General features: G+C 35.5%; 1 protein-coding gene across 3 annotated transcripts in view; it reads right to left on the bottom strand.

Moving 5' to 3' along the window:
- RFX3 (regulatory factor X3) overlaps positions 1 to 21406 on the bottom strand; it is a 112522-nt gene that overhangs the window by 26235 nt on the left and 64881 nt on the right. For all 3 annotated transcript variants that reach the window (XM_065655889.1, XM_065655887.1, XM_065655888.1), the window contains exons 3-4: positions 19403 to 19500; positions 9076 to 9334 (exon numbers count right to left, since the gene is read on the bottom strand). In XM_065655889.1, coding sequence (XP_065511961.1) covers positions 9076 to 9334; positions 19403 to 19500 — 357 coding nt within the window. The remainder of the gene's footprint in view (positions 1 to 9075; positions 9335 to 19402; positions 19501 to 21406) is intronic.

The following is a 21406-nucleotide window of genomic DNA, read 5'->3' as shown; positions in this document are numbered from 1 at the left end:
GCACTCTGGAATCAAATCCCAAACCAAAATAATTCAATAGCTTTTCCACCATTAGCTTCAATGGGACAGGACACCATCCTTACTCCTGGCAGCACCCTTTGAATATCTCCAGCTGTTAAAGTAAATGGAAAGTCAGGAGTTATATAGACTTCAGGATCCAGTCTTTGGAAAAGCAGATTTGTTCACAATAATTTCGCCTTTTAAAAGGAAAAAACATCACTACTAAAATACAAAGTAGTATTTCTTCAAAGGAAAATGTGCAAATGCTCTCATATCCATTCCCATTTTTTCCTTTTTAATATCAATGGATATTTTGATCAGTTTGATAATAACAGCATTAAAGAAAAAAATTAGAACCTAACTGTAGTTTAACTGCAGAGCTGGACAAGCAAAAACAACAATGAAAATGACAATGGGATGGACAGTAAGAAAAGGCATGCAATTAATTAGCTGCATTAAATGGCCCAAATGAAAGCAATGGAAACCACCACCCGTACTTTCCAAAACACTTATCATGCTCCATGTAGATATTTTTAATGACCCCTCCCTATTCTACTTCATATATCACAACATTACCCATAATTTCGCTGGCATAATTTATCAGTATTGGCTAAATTCACTCTCTGTGTAGCAGAAACTGAAAACTACTGCACTTAATATTTGAATTTACTGTACATATCAAATTAGTTTCTCCCTTTTTTATAGGGCAACTGCCAAGTATTTTATTGTAATAATTGTGAGGGATCACTTCAGTTTCTCTCTTACAACTGTTTAATATTAGTTATGCAAGCCTTTTTATAAAAAGTATGCTATTAAAAATAGGCAATTACTATGTAAGAAAACATATTTTTACATGGCAATAATGTTTTCTTTTAATATTCTTTTTCTTCTTGCTTCAGCAGAAAATACTATGTGGTAAAAGTATCCAACCACACATGAAAGATCAAATTTTAAAAGCATGAAGCATGCTAAAAACTACAAGCTTTAAACATCATCACAGTATGGTCAACTTCCTATACACTATAGCCATAGAATCTCCCTTCTTAACATAACAGTACAATCAAACAACAAAGACAACATACATATTTAAATCCTAATTCTGAATCTTAGGTTATTGTTCCAAAATGCACAGCCCACAGTAGTACTATAGCACTGAAGTTACACCTCCTGCTGCTCCTTCCCACTACTGCAGTGCTGTCATTTTGTCACCGCAACTTGTGGCCTTATTTGCTCAGAGAACCATTCTGTTAAAAAGTAGTAGTAACTGTACTTAAAGAAGTGGCACCACAAATGACACGCATTCTTCAATGCCATATTGTTTCAATGCCTTTTGTTTCTTTTTATGCTATTTGTGGGATTTTTGTTCCTGGGGTTTCTTCAGGTAGATTTCACCAGTACGGCCACTGAAGACAATGAATCTGTGTTCACTTTTACTGCACAGCATAAGCCAAGCAGTGTTGGTCCCCACTAAAACATGTTAATTGATTCATCAAGCTCAGAAAGTCATGTGATCTGTTTAAAATGAGTCTTCATCATATTCTACTACGACAATCTTCTCAAGAGAAATTACTTTTGCTACTAATGATTTTGTTCAGTATTTCTAGTCTAAATTTTGATAAAATGAACTTTCAGCTTTATCTGACATATACATATCTCTTTAATGACAGAAACCTTCCTATGTAGGCTATATGATCACTTCTTGACTATTTTGGGGCCCAAAATATGCTTGATTTGAAGACAGATTTTCTAGACACTAAATCATTCATCTTGCTCTTTCTGGCTACTTCTTGCTTTTCTCTCTTGGTGCTCCTCAGGGCTCAATTCTAGGGCCAGCTCAATATTTTTATCAATGGTCTGGATGCAGAAGTTGAATGTACTATTAGCAGATTTGCTGGTGATACTAAACTAGGAGGTGCTGTTGACCCTCTTGAGGGACAAGAAGCCTTGCAGAGGGATCTAGAGAGACTGGAGCACTGCGTTGTCATTAATGGGATGAAATTTAACAAGTCCAAATTCTGTATTCTGCACCGAGGACAGAGTAATGCCAGGCACAAGTCCAGACTGGGAGAGGAGTAGCTGGAGAGCAGCCCTACAGAAAGGGAGTTGGGGGTGCTGGTTGACATTAAGCTCAGTGTGAGTCAGCAGTGCCATATGATCATTGTAGGTCCCTTCCAACTGAAATATTCTGTTCTTTTATTCCAAGTTTTTGGGTTTTCAAGATGATCTGACACAAAGTACCATGTGTATAGGGAGTAACAGCTACTCGAGTAAAAAGTTCTTCATGTGAAGGACCCACTCCTTCAAGCTTTTAAGTTTTTGCCAGGGACTTTTACTTAGGTTCTAGAAAAACTGAACACAATTTAATCTCTATTCAAACCAGCATTTAAGCACATATACAGATTAATTATATAGGTAATGCAGTGGGGTGTATTATGATATTGTGGAAATAATACGAAAATATTTTTAACATTTAAAATTATATTCTGCGTAAATACCAAAGAAAGACTGATACTCTTGCATTTTCAGCAATGCAAAGCAGTGAGAGATTCCAGGCACAACTAACTACATATACATTTGAAACACTAAATGACAAGAATTACACATTCATTTATTTATGTGATCAGTTATACATTTCTCATATTCTTCTTTTAAAGAGAATAAAAACATTATTTATTAAAATATTCTGACTGATAACTGAGATGTACATTATGACTCTCACTGCAACTCCACTAAACCATGTTAAATGATAACTACTGGCAGGAAAGACAATCAGTTTGTATAGCAGCATAAACATGGGTGTACACTAAGTTAGAGCATGATAGCTACCAAAACTATGATTGTAGAATTCTCCTTCAATTCACTCTGTTTGCCAACTAAAATACTGCCTTTTACTCTGACGTAGTTGTTAATGATTAAGGGTATTCCCCTGGGGTTAAAAAATTTAACGGTTTGATCCCAGTATATGCATCTGGAATCCTACAACATTCAGTCTTTATGTGATCTAGTTTATGTCTTAGTGTTCACTAACATGTCAATAGATGAACAAATTACACCTAATTGTCTCAGATGTGTATAGCATAGACATAGCAAATAACAATCCCAAACCCACTTTGAAAAAAAAGTGCCTTCCTCTTAGGAAGAAATAGTACTTTTTCATTATTCAACTAATTAACTGATTTAGGGTGCCACAGCATAAAAAGGATATAAGGCTACTGGAAAATGTCCAGAAGAGGACCACAAAGTTGGTGAAGGGTTTGGAGAGGAAGATGTATGAGGAGCGGCTGAAGTCACTTGGTTTGTTCAGCCTGGAGGAGACTGAGGGGAGAGCTCATGGCTGCTACAGCTTCCTCACAAGGGGAGGAGGAGGAGCAGGGCTGAGCTCTTCTCTCTGGTGACCAGTGACAGAACCCGAGGGAATGGCAGGAAGATGTGCCAGGGCAGGGTTAGGTTGGACATTAGGAAAAGGTTCTTCACGCAGAGGGTGCTGGAGCACTGGAACAGGCTCCCCAGGGAGGTGTCACAGCCCCAAGCCTGACAGTGTTCAAGAAGCATTTGCACAATGTTCTCAGACACATGGTGTGAACTGTGGGGTTGTCATACGCAGGGACAGGAGCTGGATTCAATGATCCTTGTGGGTCCCTCTCAGCTCAGGACATTCTACAATTCCATGAACTAAACAAATAATTAACACAAATTATTTATAGTAAGTTGTTCTGAGGATGTCAGGATACAAAGAAAACAATCTACAGAAGTTTAAGCCCTAAGGTTTTGCTATTAATCCGGATATCCTACAATTTATTTTCTTTCCCTGTTTGCATCTGCAAACCACCCTCCACCAGCAGCAAAGCAGACAACTTTAGGTGGTATCTTAAAATTCAATACACTGTTGCATCATGTTCAAAAAGATAGCTCCTGTTTCCAACAACACTACATCTTCATTTTTGATACATAAATACCAGAAAAAATATTCAATTGCCAAAACTGGAAACAACTTATGAGATGCTACAGGGCTTTTTATGCAGAAAACACACCACAAGCCAATGACTGAAAGCTGAAACCAAACTGTATCAGAAGAGAAACAAGGAACATAGGCAGGTGAAGCTGGAATGCAGACAGGGTGTGCCTGACCTTTCTAGGGTCATTCTCCCTTTTCCCCATAATCTTTGTCTTGTGAAAAGGGCAGAGTCTCCACTTAAGACATCACAGTGGAGCAGCAAGGCACTCAAAGCAGCAAAGAAACACATAAATCGTTCTGGCCACATGGCTAGACTGAAACCCCCCTCTTGTGCTGGAAGAAAAAGGGAGAAGCTATGATGCTCCACAGCTCTGGAGGATAAACCAAAGCAGGAGGAAAAGTCTTGGAGGCAGAGGTTTATAGAAGTACCAGATCCACAAATCCTCTAAACTTCCAACCCCTTCAGTTTATACCACAGAAATGTTGTTGTTTTTTAGCAGCAGTAGCGATTAACCACTCTTACGGCTCATTTAAAAGCAGAAAAAAACCCCACCAACCCCGAACCATTATCTGCTTACTTTTATTCAGAAATGGATGGCTTTTTTCACTAAAGATGTGACCAGGCTCAGTTGAAGAAGTCATAAGTAAATGTCTTGCTAGTGTAAGAGTTCAGATCAAATTACCTAATAATCCTTTGTAGCATAAAAATCTGTACATCTTTGATTGGATTAGAAATGGTTTGTGTTACACTAAGATGGATCCAGCTAAATAAAATTTACAAGAAAAGTTGGGGAATGATGGAAGAAAAAGTTCCTCTACCAAGAAAGATATTAATGAATAAAATCTCATCTCAAATGATTTTCCACATGCTAACCCCTCCACCTTTAATGGATGATTGAAATACTTGTTACTTTTTGTTCTTTAAATAATTATAATACTTCCACTGAAACCATATTACCAGGATATGATATTTACACTGGGCCTTCTTACTTCTTGTTCTTCCTCCATTAATTATGACATATTTTGCGTAGGTACCATCCTTCCTTTAGAGTTAAGAGCAAATTTTGCACACTGTGCTTACTACCAGAAATAATAATTTGTAGTGATACATTATATCCATATTAATTTTACTTTTATTTTCACGGACAGTTGTATTTGCACTGAAACATGACAAATTTCTGCAACAGCATAGGTCTTATCATTGTCAATGACTGATGAATGACAACTATAATTGCAGATCAGTCATAAAACTTGTTAAAAACGAAGACTAACAGATGGGAGCCTCTCACTGGCTGACAAGCAGAAAAACAGATTTATTACAAGAAACCATATGATTTTTTTAACCTTGTGATATTATTAAATACAATGATTAGATAATCCTGTTTTATCACAAGATAAGTCCTCAGACAGTTACATATGGAAAAAAAAATGGAAGGTGATTTAGAGTTCACTATTAACAGGTCAATCCAATTTTCTAGTTAGTCTCTTAATTATAGCTTCCCCTTCTTTAATGATAGCTGCCAATAAACCAACCAGACAACTCTTTCATACAGGTTTCAACATGCAAATTCATTTCAAATACACATCCATTTAGGTTAAATCACTTCTTTTTCAATGCAATCACAATTTATTCTTGACTAATCCACATACATTCACATGAAAATGGTCATTTTAGAAAGCTGTTTATGTACCTAGTATCTTATATAGAAGGTCTTATAATCCAAATGCCTTTCTGTTTCAGAGAAAAAATCCTTTTTAGTAGATAGAAAAGTAGTTTAATAGGTCAGCAAAGGATATAATGGGAGGAAGCAATGAAATTGATGGAAATGAAATTAGTAAAGACCATGCTAACAAATGTTCTTCATGCATACTAACATAAACCACTACTGTAGATATGTTGGAATACTTTTCATAATGCACAATTCTTAATATTTTGGCTATTAAAACACTGCTATTGCCTGCTATAGCTGCAGGATAGCTTTCCTGTATCAATGTTCAACAGAAATTAAAATGAATGAAATGTTACAAATGAAATATTAGCTCTTCATTAAACCCAAAACAGAATTCAGAATTACATTAAACCATAAAGATAATAAAGTGAAGACAGACTTAAAGTAAAAAGCATCTAAGCCTCTTTTATTGATTTTTTTATAAACCAAATAACGTATCTGATAAAAAGTAAAATAGATTTTAAAGTTTTGTTTATCTAAAATATAGTTAATATAATGGACCTAAATTATGCATTTGACTTTTAACCTGAAACTGGTTCGTTTTTTTTGTTTCTTTTAACTTAAGCTAGATCTATCAGAAGTAGACAACATCAGTAATACAATTAATTGACTTGTTACAGAAGGTAATGATTTCATCAGTGAGGGTGAATAACAACCAAACAAATGAAGTTATGAGTTGAAAAGAGTAAATAGAACTTGTACCTCTATGGCAAAAGTAAAGAGAGCTTGTGACAACCACATGTGTTAGTGTAAGTTCTTATTCTTTTCTATATCTTTTGTCTCCATATGAAACTTCTCCAAACTAATTCAAAATTCAGAAATATTTTCTGAGTAATTATACTCGCAAACCAGCCTGGACACATATTATTTTGATAACTCCAATGGATTCTCTACACAAGAATGAAAGAAGTCATGATGGTAAAGACCAAATGAGGATCACAAGTGAAACAAGCTCTACCTATGTAAGGTGCAATCTAAATAAAATACTACATTGCTCTATTTTGCATAGTTTAATTATGGCCTCTAGTAAAATTAACACAGAGTTAGTGCTTTAAAATTACAGTTTAAGCTGAACCTTTTCTGTTTCAATTGACTCTTGAATATTTCAGCTGTAGCATGCATACCAAAAGTCTAAAATTATAAAATCTAAAATCATGTCGTGTCCCACTTCCTCAGTAAGGAATGTACTGCTAGTATATTCTAATGTCTCATACTTACAGAGCTACACTACACATAATAAACAGCACCTCAAAAAAACCAGAGGAAACTATTTTAGTGTTAAAAATCCGATTTAATAATTGTAATCTAATTAGAAGTATTTTTTTTTAAACTTTCTAAAGGCAAGTTGATACAGCAGTATAGCAGTCACTTGCAGCAACTAAACCAGGCTATTTTACTGACACATGAAGCAAGAGAAAGAGGTTGCTGAAGGTATGACCATTAGATTTTGGCAAATTTTACTTCTAATTTGGGCAAATAAAATCAAAAATATTTTTAATTTGCAAAATATAGCATGTAGTTTTGATATCATTCAAATAATTCTAGGATATCCAACTTCAAAGTAAGTCTGCTACTTTTCATTTGTGTTTACTGGATGCATTTAAGCCTCACTTGATTTCACATTCAGTTAAGCATATCTACCAACTGAATTCTATTGTCAGTGAGTAAAACAAAACTTACAGCACGATATGCAAAACACAAAAATGCATTTGTTCATATTTGATTAAGGAGAAAGCTAGCACGATCTCTAAAAGAGGCAATACTTGTGTTCAACAGTAGAACAATTTAAAACAACTAAGAAAACACATGAATATCATTACCATTTAAGTATTTAAAGAAACATCACTTTTCAAATTCCATTCGGTCTAGAAGACCTATTCCTTATTTATGCCTATCATAAACTATTTGTTTTGCCTGTGTTTGGCAATCATAAAGTCAGGTGAAAATTTCCAAGAAGTATCTTGCAGCTAAGTAAAATGAGAGAGTACTTTAAAGGAGAAAACAGTTAAACCCTTTATTTTAATTAAAAGAATCAAAAGAGGAATGCTGATCTTTTCAGAAACTCTGTTATTCTATTAAAGTCATGTAAAATATAGGCAAATGTTAATATACACCCTTTTTTATTTTGCAACTCAAACAGAAAATTCTCTGTTGCCGGATGAAAGCTCCCACATGTTACTGATACTTATACTATCCATTAATTATGATTCTTTACAATTTTTATTCTCAAAAAATAAAACTACAGTTTTTAGATTAAATATTTTTCCATTGTACAAAAAAAATTGTGTTTATCTATACTAACCACCTTAATAATAAAAATAATGAGATTTTATCAGATCATCTAAATTATCCAATGCTATCGTAAATGTTCATCATAATTTCAAATAGAATAATATTAGGTTTTTACTCATTATATTGGTTCCTAAAAATAAAGCCCCCTAATTTCATTGCCCTTTTGAGTACCGATGAATCTGTATTATTAATGATGCATTATCTCCTTCACTATATTTTTCAACTCTTCTTACTCTATGTTTCATATTTCTCTTCCCCATTACTTCCAAATCTCTACATCCAGACCAGAATACACAGAAGAATTAGGTTAAAGTATTCATTAGGGCTATGCAGCAAAGCTAGAAAAGGTATAAACCCTTATTGAATAAGCTCTTAAGGGAAAGCTACATGTGTATGTTTAAGTGTCCACAATATTATCTATCACAGTTGTAACAGAATGTATCTTCCCATAGCATTGTAAGACAGTTCCACAATTAGCTTTTTAAGCTGGAGCAGACTTTTGAGATATATTGGAGATGAGTAAGAACAACATGTTAAAAGGTAGTATCTCGATATGCTGAACAACTTGAAAGACTTTGAAATAAGTGAACAAAGCCACACTAATATTGAGAAAACAAATCAAACACATGCACAGAAGTTACAGGCACCCTTCTGTAACTGACATTATTTAACATTTACATCTAACAGAGCTATACTCGACAACACTGAGTTTTTCTTATGTTTTCAGAAAAAATACAAAATGTTAAAAGAGGCTGGTTTAGTTCCCAACCTGACAAATATTCGGCTCAGACAAACTACTATGTAAGCATTCTCAAAACATTCACTGATATTACCTGAATGCAAAAATTTAACCTATGAAATGTAAATATTTGCAAGCTGTCAAGGGAAAGGTCTGCCTTCAAGTTTGTTTTCACAGTATTCTTACTTCTGTATCTTACTGATCGATATATATTTATTACTTATTTTATAAAAAGTATTTAGCCTGACAGCATAATATTGCTATACATTCTGTCAGAAAAAAAAAGTGTCAGTCTGCAGGAACATCTAAGTGACTAAGAAACTAGTCTTGAAGATTTTGCATCAGTCTGAAATACTTACTGTAGCTGGGGAGGCCCGCGTTGTATGAGTCACTGAATGACCAGAATTTTCCATTGAATTGCCAATCAGATAGGTCCCTCCTGAGCTGCTAATGAGTTGTCCGCCTGTGACACCCATCTGAATCCCTCCAGTGCCCACCATGCTATGAGACGAGACCACTGTTGTCACCTGTGCAGAACTTCCTTGAGTATCAAAATAATTTCCCCCAGTGTTTTGGCTGTACATCTGGGTTTCTGTGTAAGGATAAGTTGTTGATCGGCTTCAAGAAAAGAAAACAAAAAGGAAAAAAATTATTGGTATTGTTCATTTAGCTGAGGGAAATGCTATAATTCTAAAAGTGTGTGTACAATAGCTATAATCAAATGAGACTGGGAAACAATCCCTGCCTCCAGAGACAATAACAGTTAATCAAGTCAAAGCACTAAATAACTAATTCAGTGACGATGGGAAACAAACTATGCACCAAACCTTATAGAAAAAAATAGTCTTACCTGGAAAAGGGAGAAGGGAAGTATGACAAAGAATTGTGCAGAAGAGCTCATCCAATTACTAATATATTGCAAAGCAATTTATACAGCTCCATCTGCTTTCACTTTTTTTTTAATCTGACAGTAAAATTTTGAATTTTAGTCTGATGTTGTATATTTTGCGTACTGAGCATGTTGCAAAATTGCAAAGAATTCATACAAATGTCAGCCAAGAGAGTCCAAAGTTCAAGAATCCAATGTTATCTACTGTTCTTAAACCATTAAACCTCTTGGCTGAAGCTTGAAATTCTGAGTTGATGGATATTTTGCAAAGTGCAGTTATTTTTACAGGGTGAATTCAAAATTGGACATGAATTCATGTTACAATAAAAAAAATATTTAAGAAATAACACCAAACCAGAACTATGACTTGTAAAAAGGTCACAAAGATGAAAGAAGTTAAGGTACGCAACAGCAACATTTTAAACATTACTTTCATCTTTGAACCATTCATGCCTCGTTAACCAGCCAGTTTACTCTAACAAGCTATTTAGTTACTGAAACTTTGTATCATATGTTTCACATTCTTAATCACTTATCTTGAATCATTACTCTTCATAGTTTATTTATAATTTTTGCATATGTATTTGTTCCCATGTACTAAATTTGATCTTCAACATATTTCAAAATCATTAAGTAAACAGCATTCATTGATTCAGAGGCTAGATTCCTCATTTTGGAAAAGTCTATTTGGAAAGTTTATCCTGTTTTGTGAATGCTAAGCCTTGCATCTTGGCAAGCATGATAACAGAAAGGTCAAAAGATAAAACCTACTCAGTTTACCCAAAAAATAATCTTCTTATTTAAGCAAAGAATATGTAATATTGCTTGTAATCAACAGGCAACACCATTTTGAAATTCAAAGTTCTCCATTAACTTGGAGTTGCATATGCTGAGATGCACTTAGTCCAAGTAAATATATTGTAAAAGTATTATGATTCACAGAAAACAGAGATGTGCCTAATATCCACATAAGTCTCCAATTCATTTACTGTAATGAACCAAAACAGAAAATCATGCAACACACCATGCAACTAAGCCAAGTTCAACAAAAAATTGCAGACGCTTTTGTCCAAAAACACAAGAGGAGGAAGCAGCATCCATGTTTTTATGCAGTGAGCTGGTGATTAATACACCTATCCAGGAACCTGAAGTCAGGCTTACTTTTTTCCTTTTGTCAAGGCAGGGATTAGTTTCTTATCAATGTATAGAAAAGGTTGTGGCAATTTACTGCTTGTTGTTGTCATTTTTTAATTACGAAAACTTACACAAGATTAATTAATTGGTAAACAATAGAGTCAGAAAATAGAAGGAGAGTAAGAATGGCTTAGCTTCAGAAAATAATTACTTTTGAATAAGTGAAGAACATATGGCACCTTATCAACGACCAAGGTCAGAACTTTTGTCATATTAATTATGGACACAACAGGTTACCCCTTCCTCTTCAGAGACTTTAGAAACTCCAAAACTTTACTTTTAAAATTGTAAATGTTTTATATGGCTCATACTACATTATTTGTTCTCACCCCTCCTTAAGCTAGTTAAACATTTTCCTTTTTATTTTGAATATTTCAAAAGCCTCAAGATCAGCTGCAAGAAACTTGAATTTAATCTAAAATAAATGCCTTGCAGTCTACTGAAAACAAAGCAAAATAGTTCATTTAGATATTAATGTTCAAGCAGACAGTTAATCTATTAACATTTCTTTTGGAGAGCTAAAATCAGTTGATCTTTGCATTGTATTATTAATAGTAACCTGCGTATGTGTTTGGGTACCATACAGGTCCCAACTGATCTGGTTTATCAAGCCAAGGTATCACTGTTATATGTTGTGATACCACCGTGATATTGTTTATCTTGTGATAAGCAAGATAACCACTAGCAGAGCTGGTGTTGCTCTGTCTCAGAATCACACAATTTACAAAATGTGAACAGTCCAATGCATCACAGAACAATTTAGGAAAATGTAGTGATGGAAGCTCAGGGGAAACAGTTCATGCAAAAGACTGTCAAGGGACTGAACATGGTAATTTCTCCCAAAAGAGAAACTTGGTATCAGTATCAGGTATTGGTAAGGAAAGGAACAAAACGACAACGCCATTGTTGACAGTAAAAATAGACATGGCTAGATGAAAAAGACTGTCCAAAAGATGTGAGGGGAACAAATCTCACTTGAAGTGCAATTCAAGAGGCAGTTTTTTGAAGCTATGCAAACCCTAGAGAACACTCAAAATTTCACAAGAAAATTAAGTCACAGGCTAGGTGTGGAATAAGGAGAAAATGGGAAATGCTTGTTTGCTTTTACCTTGTTTAGATCTGTATATCATGCATAGTCTCTAAGTAAGGACTGATTGTGTGAGAACACCTACATTTGCTTATAACAGTACTTCATATCAATGGATGAAGAGCGATCATTGGGGTACACCAATGGGTCACGCTCCAAGATAAACACACTCTTCCCTTTGTTCCAATAACCAGCAAGTTCTTATAGAACACCTGATTATTGAAGATGATTAATCAAACCTTCAGCAGTAGAGATCAGCAGGATAATTAAAAGTGAGATAAATCCATTATTATTACTACATGCAATAACAACTGCAACTTAGCAAAGAGCCTTTTAACTTAGCCATAATATGAACATATTCATCTGGAAATTAAAAATGCAGCAGGATGCGGTGATATTTTGGACAGCAATGACTCAAAGGTTTTAAGGTCATTGCATGCAATAACATGACCCCTCTACATAAAGCTGTAGCAAAGAGGAAAATATGATGTTATATCTTTCAGACACACACAAGGGATAACCTGAAATAAGGAAGTGATCTTCTCTGCATAGCATTTGTGGTACAAACATGCCATACTTTCTCAAATAATCTGACATATATCATATAGTCAGTTCTTTCCCATTGCAAAGGCTGTAAAAGAACTCCTAGCTCTTCTTTTCTTTAACAGCTGCATATAAAGATGATCTAGGGACTAACAGTGTAACTTAAAGTCTTCTGGCTCTTTATGAGAAGATCTTGGTGATATACTGTGGCTTGAGATACAAGGTAGGCAACAGAATCTAACAGTTCCTCCTATCAAAACACTGTGAATGCAATGTTTACTAGAACGTGGCATTACAAAGCTCATCACAGATACTAATAAGATTGAAGTCTAAGTAGTTAGGCTGAGAATCCCAGTTTCCAGAAGGTTGTGCAAACTAGATGATGTTTGCCCTGAGAGCAAGTCACACAAAGTAAGACACTGTGTGAATTCAATTTAGATTAAGCAAGCCCAGTACTTGTGTCCAATTGAGAATTAATGAGACCAGCACGAGTTGGACTAAGAATGCAAGGTGCCATAGTTCAGGGCATTGTCTATTATGCCTTACTGCTTACATACATTTTGCAACAATCTGCAAAATATAATGCTAGGAATAAAACATGAAGTTGTGGTATAAAGTTGTTAATAAAGTATTTTTGGCACATGAAAACAGAAAATAACTAAGTTCAGTAAGTCTCAGCATTACCACACAAATGAAGTGCAATGTCTTGCAATATATTACAGACACTAACACAATGTTACCAAGCTTCACTTTCAAAGACACTTTTGTCCCTTCAAAGACACTAACACTTTGAAGAAAGAAGACAAATAAAAGCAATGGTACAGAAAGAGTAACACTTGCCGTTGTCCTCCCTTAGTTTTCAGTGCGCACATGCACACATGAGAAATCATTTCTTCCCACCTGCACCTATGATTTGGTTCTATGTAAATCTCAACAATCTGATCTATTGACTACTATAAATCAGTGTTCCTGCCATGCCATCATGTCTTAGTAATTTACACAGACTGATCATGGCCCCAGAATTTTTTGGGGCAAATAGTTGATGGGACAGACTTACCTTTCCCATAATTATATTTGCCCAGAAAACATCATCTACAGAATTACACTGGTTTTATTAATTTCTTAGAAATGTCTGCCTTGTTGAAAGATTTTTCCACCACTCTGTGTTTTAGTAAAAAAATCCAAACATATTTATTTCCTTTTCTGGGAACTGAGAAATTTAGAGTGTCTTAAAATAAAAATTCTCAAATCAGGTTTTAGGTTGAAATTATATTCCAGTAACTTCTGTGTCTTGCAAAATAAGTAATTAACTACAGAGTTCCTATCACTTTCTGTAGGTACTGACTTGGAAAACTCAAGTCTTGAGTAAAATGCACATAAATCTCCTTTTTTTTTTAACTTGAAGATTTATACTTTTTATACGGTAACTTGAAATACCAGCATCCCTTCACAGCGGCTGTAGAAGAAGAGCATCTTAATTCAAACAAGTAAACCATTGAATTTTTTTTTAATTTTTCTGTAGCTCTAATTCAAATGAACAAGTAACATAATAGCTATCATCTTACTCATCAAGTAATAACCTCAGAATTAGTCTTGTCAGTTTTGGTATATATTACCCACATAGCTTAGCAGGCAGGCATGTATGTATTTTTCACTGTAATGAAAGTTCATTTTCTACAGTACTTAATTAACGAGGTTTATTTCCTGGGATATAAATATTATAAACACTAGACGAAAATAAATATTTCAATATTTCATTTCATTTATATGTAGAACAGCTAATGCTCATGACGATGCTCTGGTATTGCTATATGGTAGAAAACCACTGTGCATGAAAGCCAGTCTTTCATGTCCGAAAAATATCCTCAAGCTCCTTTAAGATTTCAGTATAATCCTCCAGTCCTAAGACTGATAGTGAGCTTCACAGAAACTAGAGAGAACGGAATCCTTTGTCTGACACGGAGGGAAGGCCTCACCTCAGACGATGCACCGCTGCAGCCTCTGGAGGTGGTGCCTCATGAGCAACAGGAGGAAGGGGAAGTGCCATATACCCTGACAGTGACCAACAGAACACATGAAAATGGAGAGGGCTGAATCATCTGTCTCACCTTGTCTCATACAATCTCCTGTCTCTCCACAAAGAAATCTACACCTGTAGTCAGAATATTGATTCAGGGCTTTTTAATTACAGATCAAATCCCAAAGAAGCAATAACCTTATTTCACAAAAGCCTTCTCAATTGATCTAAAGATAGAGGTGGAAGACCTGATGAGACAGTAAGTCATCGTTACCTTCCACCAGTCTCCCTTTATCAAACGGAACTGCTAAAACCAAAGATCAAAACTGACACTATGAAAAGGTAATTAATGCATCTATAACCAGAGAGCAAAAATTGAAAGTAAGGTTTCCCCAGTAATAGTGAATAATTGCCCTGCTGTATAAATATATGTTTATCTATACAGACAACTTAAAATATACCATCCAGAAAAAGCCTTGTAAAATTTACCAAAGAATTTTCCATATAAAGAAATCCTATTTGCCACATTTAAAAATTAAAGTAAATGACAAACATTCATTATCAATAAAAAAGATCCTCAACACTCAGTCCAAAAATTTTTCCACATGGAAATAAAGCAATAAAAGTACACATAATGCACAACTGCAGGAAAATCCCATAAACCAGGGAACAAAGTGAATTAAAACAGAGGAGAAATCTTAAAAAGCATATTCTCAGGACCTGTAAGTTAGACAGATATGGGAACTCTAGCTACAGAATTCTAAAAATTCTCATGAAGTACTGCACATCTATATTCCAAGAAATATGGTATTGCCACTGTTAGGAACATGTCACAAGCGTTGTACTAAATCTGCAAGACCTCAAGACTTGGGCTTGTCAGACTTCCTTTCTCTAGACTTGTCTGTGCTAGCCTAGAGCTTTGTTCTAGCTTATCTGTAACAGTAATAGTTGAACAATCAGATAAATGTTACTTAATCTGTTTCCATTTTAGTTCAGCTTTCTACAGTTGTGATAGAATGAACAATCCATGACCGTAGATTAAAAATGTAGCAAAGAGGATGATGGGTGTGGGATGCCAGTATTCAAGAAGCATCCAGCAGTTGTAAAACACACCATATATAGTAAATTCAGCTGTAAGATGGAAATGGAAACCAATGAAGAATGAATAATGTGTAGACTGGGCCAGAAAACATATTAAAAATCACTGCAAGGGGATCCAGTGTGAGCAGAGAGCCCTGCACCACCCATTATACTTCTCCAAGCATAAGACCTATGGTGATGGTAACTTGCTGTAACCTTTTCTCAGATGGAAGCCATTGACCTTGTATGCAGCGGGGTAGTAAAAGGGTAAGCATAACGCCAGGGAAAAAGGGATGGATACTAGGAAGTATGAGGAAAATAACTTTTAACTATATTGATAATAATTCTTCAGCTTGACCATTAAGATTTCAATTAGAGTAACAATAAATTCTTAGTTTTGCATAAAAGGTGTGTTTTGTCCATGTAAAACACACCTTTTGCAGTACAACAAATTGGTGAAGAATTAGGTTTGGACACAACAGCAACAGCAATTCTTGGACAATCCCAGCAATTAAAACCCTCTTTGCCAAACCAGAATTATCAGGTAAATGGCTACATTTGATTAATGCAATACCATTTACATAAGAAGAAAGGTCATGTCCAGTATAGTGGACTCACACGGCTTCTTAATATATGTGCAGCCATAATATTCTTTATCTGTTCTAAGCTGCCAGGTAAGTCTGTACATGTCATCATAACAACAAAGCATTTTTGTTTCACGATAGACTGACATGCTTGACAAGCAAAATTGTTATTAACCAGACACAATTGTAGATAACATAATTCAAATATTCTCATATTATAAAATGTATGTGACAAGTTGTAGGTTACACCCATTGTATTATCAGTATGGCTCCAATTATAATAAAACCAAATAACGCTTAAGCATAGACAAATCATGATATAAAATGCGTGGGAAGCACTGTGTTATAAGAATACAACAGTTATACTTGACAAAGACTGAAACCTGAAAAACTTCTTACCTTTAGAATCAAAAGAATCAGTTAACTCTTTCCTCCTATATATTCTAGCTGCATCTTTCATTGCTATCATATATGGACTTACACCTATGCTAGTTTGCAAGAGATTTATTTTGAAACAAAGAATAATTCTTTCATCAGACATGCTGTAACATTTATTCCAGAGATGCCTGTACACAGAACTAATGTCTTCACCCTAACTATGGGTTGCAGACTTCTTATTCCATTGCTAGAGGAAAAGGTGTTTCACAATATATAATCTTCAAAAGAACCAGACTGGTCCCATTCTCCATGAATGAAATCAAAATCTTTAGAAAGGTTAATGTTCCTAAAAGTACTGAATAACAGATTGGCTGTTTACAATGTTGTTTTTCACAACGACATAGGTTTAATTCTTCTATAGGAGCAAAAGACAATCTGGATTAGGCTCACTTGCTAAGGAGAGCTTTCTGATTGTGTTAAGGAAGTCTCTTATATCCCATTGATTGATTTTGCAGAAACTGACAAAGGGATTCAGATACAGAAACAGAACAAAATCATGGAAATCTAAAGGTTTGTACTAAGCAGTCAGTAACATCTGGTTCTGTTTTTTCCAAGGACTCTACGCAGTCATGTATTAGACAACTCATACACTGCCAAAAGTGCATGTGCCAACAGCTCACGTAAGAACTTAGAAGTGATAAATGAAAAGAGAAACTTGAATAATAGCCTATTTAAGAATGATTTATTTTGGAGGCTAACAGTGGACTATCATGGTTGCAATGAAATCATACTGCTGCTGAGTGTTGCTGTATGGGACATGCTAGAACTCCAGTATGAACTGGAGTCAAAGACAGCCAAGCGGTCTGCTACAGCTGATATCCATAACGCGTTCTTCCTGATCCCTCTGACAGCGGAGTGCAGGCAACGGTTTGTTTTCACCTGGAGGGGTATCTAGTACACCTGGAATCGACTGCCCCAGGGGTGGAAACACAGCCCTAATATTTGCGGTACTCCCTTTCTTGCCATACACATCAAAGACCAGGTTTGGCTTTTTTTGCAGTTACAAAAATCAAGTAATGAATACTATGATCAGGAATAAAGGGGCCCTTCCTTTGGCCAGGAGAAGGAAAGGGACAACTGGGTTTACTGGATTGGGTGGGTGCGATGGCCTGGCACATTAGTCTCCTGGCAGATAGCTCATGCCATAGCACTTGGGCCAGTCTGGAGAGGACAACATGAAAAAATGCGCTTTACACCACAGCCAGGGACTACAGTCCCATGCTGGGTGCCAAAAAGCACTGTCATGGTTTAACCCCAGTCAGCAATGAAGTCCCTCACAGCCACTTGCTTTGTTCCCCCTGATGGGATGGGGGAAGAATCAGAAGGTAAAAGTGAGAAAACTCATGCGTTGATATAGAGACAGGTTAGTAAATAAAGCAAAAGCTGTGCATACGAGCACAGCAAAATAAAGAATTCATTCACTACCTCCCAACTACAGGCAGGTGTTCAACCATCTCCAGGACAGCAGGGCTTCATCATGCATAACAGTAACTTGGGAAGACAATTGCTATGTCTCTAAATGTCACCCCTTCCTCCTTCTTCCCCCTGCTTTCATTGATGAGCACAATGTCATATGGTCTATGATACTTTGGGTCAGTTGGGGTCAGCTGTCCTGGCTGTGTTCCCTCCAAACTTCTTGTGCACCTTTAGCCTACTCACTGGTGGGGCAGCCTGAGAAGTACAAAAGGCCTTGGCCTTGGCTCAGCAGTAACTAAACATCCTTGTGTCAACAGCACTGTTTGCAGCACAATTCCAAAACACAGCACCAGAACATGTACTATGAAGAAAATGAACTGTATCCCAGCCAAAATCAGTACGCAGGAAAATCTAATGCATATTTAAGACACATTGTTTAGGATTTACAAGTGAGAAGAAAACAGAAAGACAGTATGTGAAAAATGAATTAAGCACAATATGCTAGTAGTGATGACCAAAGAATGCTGCCAGTTCTAACATCGAAAGTCTCTGATCCAAATAATACTGCTCTTCTGATTCACTTCCAGATTACTATCAATGAATAAGTACCTTCAGACAATGAAGAAGCTTTCAAAATCGTATTTCTTGCTAAAGACAGTAACACAGCAAAAATGGCAAAATGTAGGTGAATGAAAAAAGAGGTAGAGAAGCTCCTTCCCAAGCAACATGATCCTACTTTGATGTTTGATGCTACTCCAAATCAGGGATTAGGCTAGGTAACTTCCAAGGGTCCCATCAAACCTAGATTACTCTATGTTTTTCAGCTTGTGTATTGGAGAAAGGAACTTGGAGATGGAAAAGCATGCTGAGGGAAGAGGAAATACATAATAATATGTAGAAAAGAGGCTAAAGAAGCAGCAGAAGGAGACAATGTTACTCTCCTTCTTCTGCCCCTTCTCATTCCTTTGGAAAAAAATACTTATTTCATTAAACACAGGTGTGAAATTACATTACTACTTTCGTTAAATAATAACAACAGCTGCTGCACCTTTCTATGCATTTGCCACTAGAACTGCAGCCAGGAAGACAGAAGCCCTGCCTTCTGTCCTGAGGACAGAAGTTACACAGTATCTCCTATGCACAGAACCTACACATAAACTGAAAAGCACTTTTTCAAACAACATTACACTGTATATGTAATTTCATGTAAATTCAACTAAAACAATCACAAGAATTCTATTCACACAAAAGTTCTGCCTTAATAAAAACAGCATGAGTTCAGCTTCTCATAAAAAAAAGAAAAAAATTCTAAAATAACAGAACTCTGATTGAATAATTTTTATTTCCAACTTAAACTAGTTTGTAGAATCTAACTGAAAATATATATTTGACTTCACATTTTAACAAACATTCAAATTTCAATCATTTGCCAACTTACATAGCTCCATTAGTGTAGACTGTGTCACTTCCCTCCACATACTGAACCTGGGCTGGGTAGACATGCTGTACCTGTTGCACAGTCTGCACTTGCTGTACCTGAAAATAAGAACACCAGAAATTCGGAATATTGTAAAGAAGGACCCATGCTTCAGTGCACCTAATGGCGTCTAAAAAACATGGGATTATCTCTGTTCTCATGACTACTAAAGGTATGTCATAACAACAGCAAAGATAGTTACTGTTCCTACACAATATTTGTGCTGTTAGTCTGTTAAACGGAGCCCTAACATTGAAGATGCATGCTCATGGAGTATACATACCTTCAGTGCCACAGACAGAACTAATGGGAACTGGTAATAAAGATGAAATGAAGTATAACTATGCTTTGCACCAAGCTGAAGAATTACAGTTACTATGGAAGAAAGTATTATTTGGCCACATGTATGCTTTTTCTTATTCCATTTCAGCCCTGAAAAGTACAAACCTTAAGATCACAGCTCAAATGTGTTGCAATAAGTTTAGAAATAAAGGTTCACATTAAGAGGGTTTAGCTCTTGTTTAAATGGCATTAAACTACAGTGATACTAGCTGTTTTTCCCAGTAATGCTTTAACCCAAGGTAGAATTATGGATCAAAGCACTCAATCTGAGTAACCCCATTCCAGAATTTCATCTGCTATGACCAACTCTGACAAAACCAGGTTTTACGCCAATGAGCTAAGCAACAGACAGTAAGGCATAGACTATATTCACAGACATTGCTGAGATGGAGTGCCTGTTTTGTAAAATCACATCAACACAAATCAATTCCTGGGAGTCACATACTATGTAGGGAAGCTCCAGATTATGCAAAGTTCCTCTCCAGTTTTAATTTTTTGTCTTCTGCCACATTAAGGATTAAGAATTACATATTTTACACCTGTAATCATTTAGAGAAGCCATATTTTGGTTCAAGAGCTATCCAGAATCTAAAAGATGCAAAAGGACTTAGAGACTTCACAGACTGGCACAATTTTACCCAAGGGACTAGATCAAGAAAGTGAAAATGCACATATTTAGTAAATAGATTTAATATAAATTACTTTTAAGCAACTTATTCTTCTCAGATATTTTATTATGAGGCAAATTCAGCCTGATCCAGTTGGTCTTAAGGACTGCAAACATCATAATCCCAGGAGAATCTGGGTTTCCTGCATTTGATGGATCATCTCCAAGAGCTCTTAGAGAATACCCTAGTTTAATACATTCAATGCTGCTGTATTTTTTAAAGTTCTGTAAATAAGCACATTTTTGCCAGTCTTTCATAGCACTGTCTGAGACTGTGAAAGGAAAACCTAGATTTTCACAGAAACCTTACCTTAGGTTGACATGAAAACATGAATTCTGAAAAACACAAAATACCCAAGGTTTTGAGTGCAGCTATACTACCATATTAGAAAAATCAAATATTTCTGCCTATTAACAGCAATGAGACACAACATGATGGTTAAAATATCTATTAAAATCCAAGGTTTGCTGATTTCCTACATATATCATTATATAAATTGACAAATATACCTCAAATACTATTTCTCAACTTCAAAAAAAGTATTTTAAAGATGTTTTCTAATTAATAAGGTAAGGTACAGCTGTGTGCATTTCCTCTCCTAATAATATTTAGATATTTAAGTTAAATATTCAGTTCTCAAAGTCAACACAAAACACTCTGATCCAAATTATGCACATTACTAAGCTTTAGAACATTTTTTTGAATGAAAAACCATAAATAGCTGTATTGTGAAAACTTCCTTTCAAAGAATTGAACTACTTCTATTTCCATCACCTTTGGCTTCATAACTTAAACTAATTAAAATCGTAATTTCATGGAATGAGCTTGACCCAAATCCACTATAAGAAATTTATGTCTGCAAGCTTGCAATTAATTAGTGGCTCTAGATATTCGCCTTTGCCAGTCTGTGACAAAATTATGTACTCGTAAAATTATTGGCTAAAATTCATATATG

The sequence above is a fragment of the Caloenas nicobarica genome, chromosome Z, assembly GCF_036013445.1.
Source record: "Caloenas nicobarica isolate bCalNic1 chromosome Z, bCalNic1.hap1, whole genome shotgun sequence".
Lineage (NCBI taxonomy): Eukaryota > Metazoa > Chordata > Aves > Columbiformes > Columbidae > Caloenas > Caloenas nicobarica.
The sequence above is the reverse complement of the archived record's forward strand: the minus strand, read 5'-3'. Positions and strand labels throughout refer to the sequence as shown.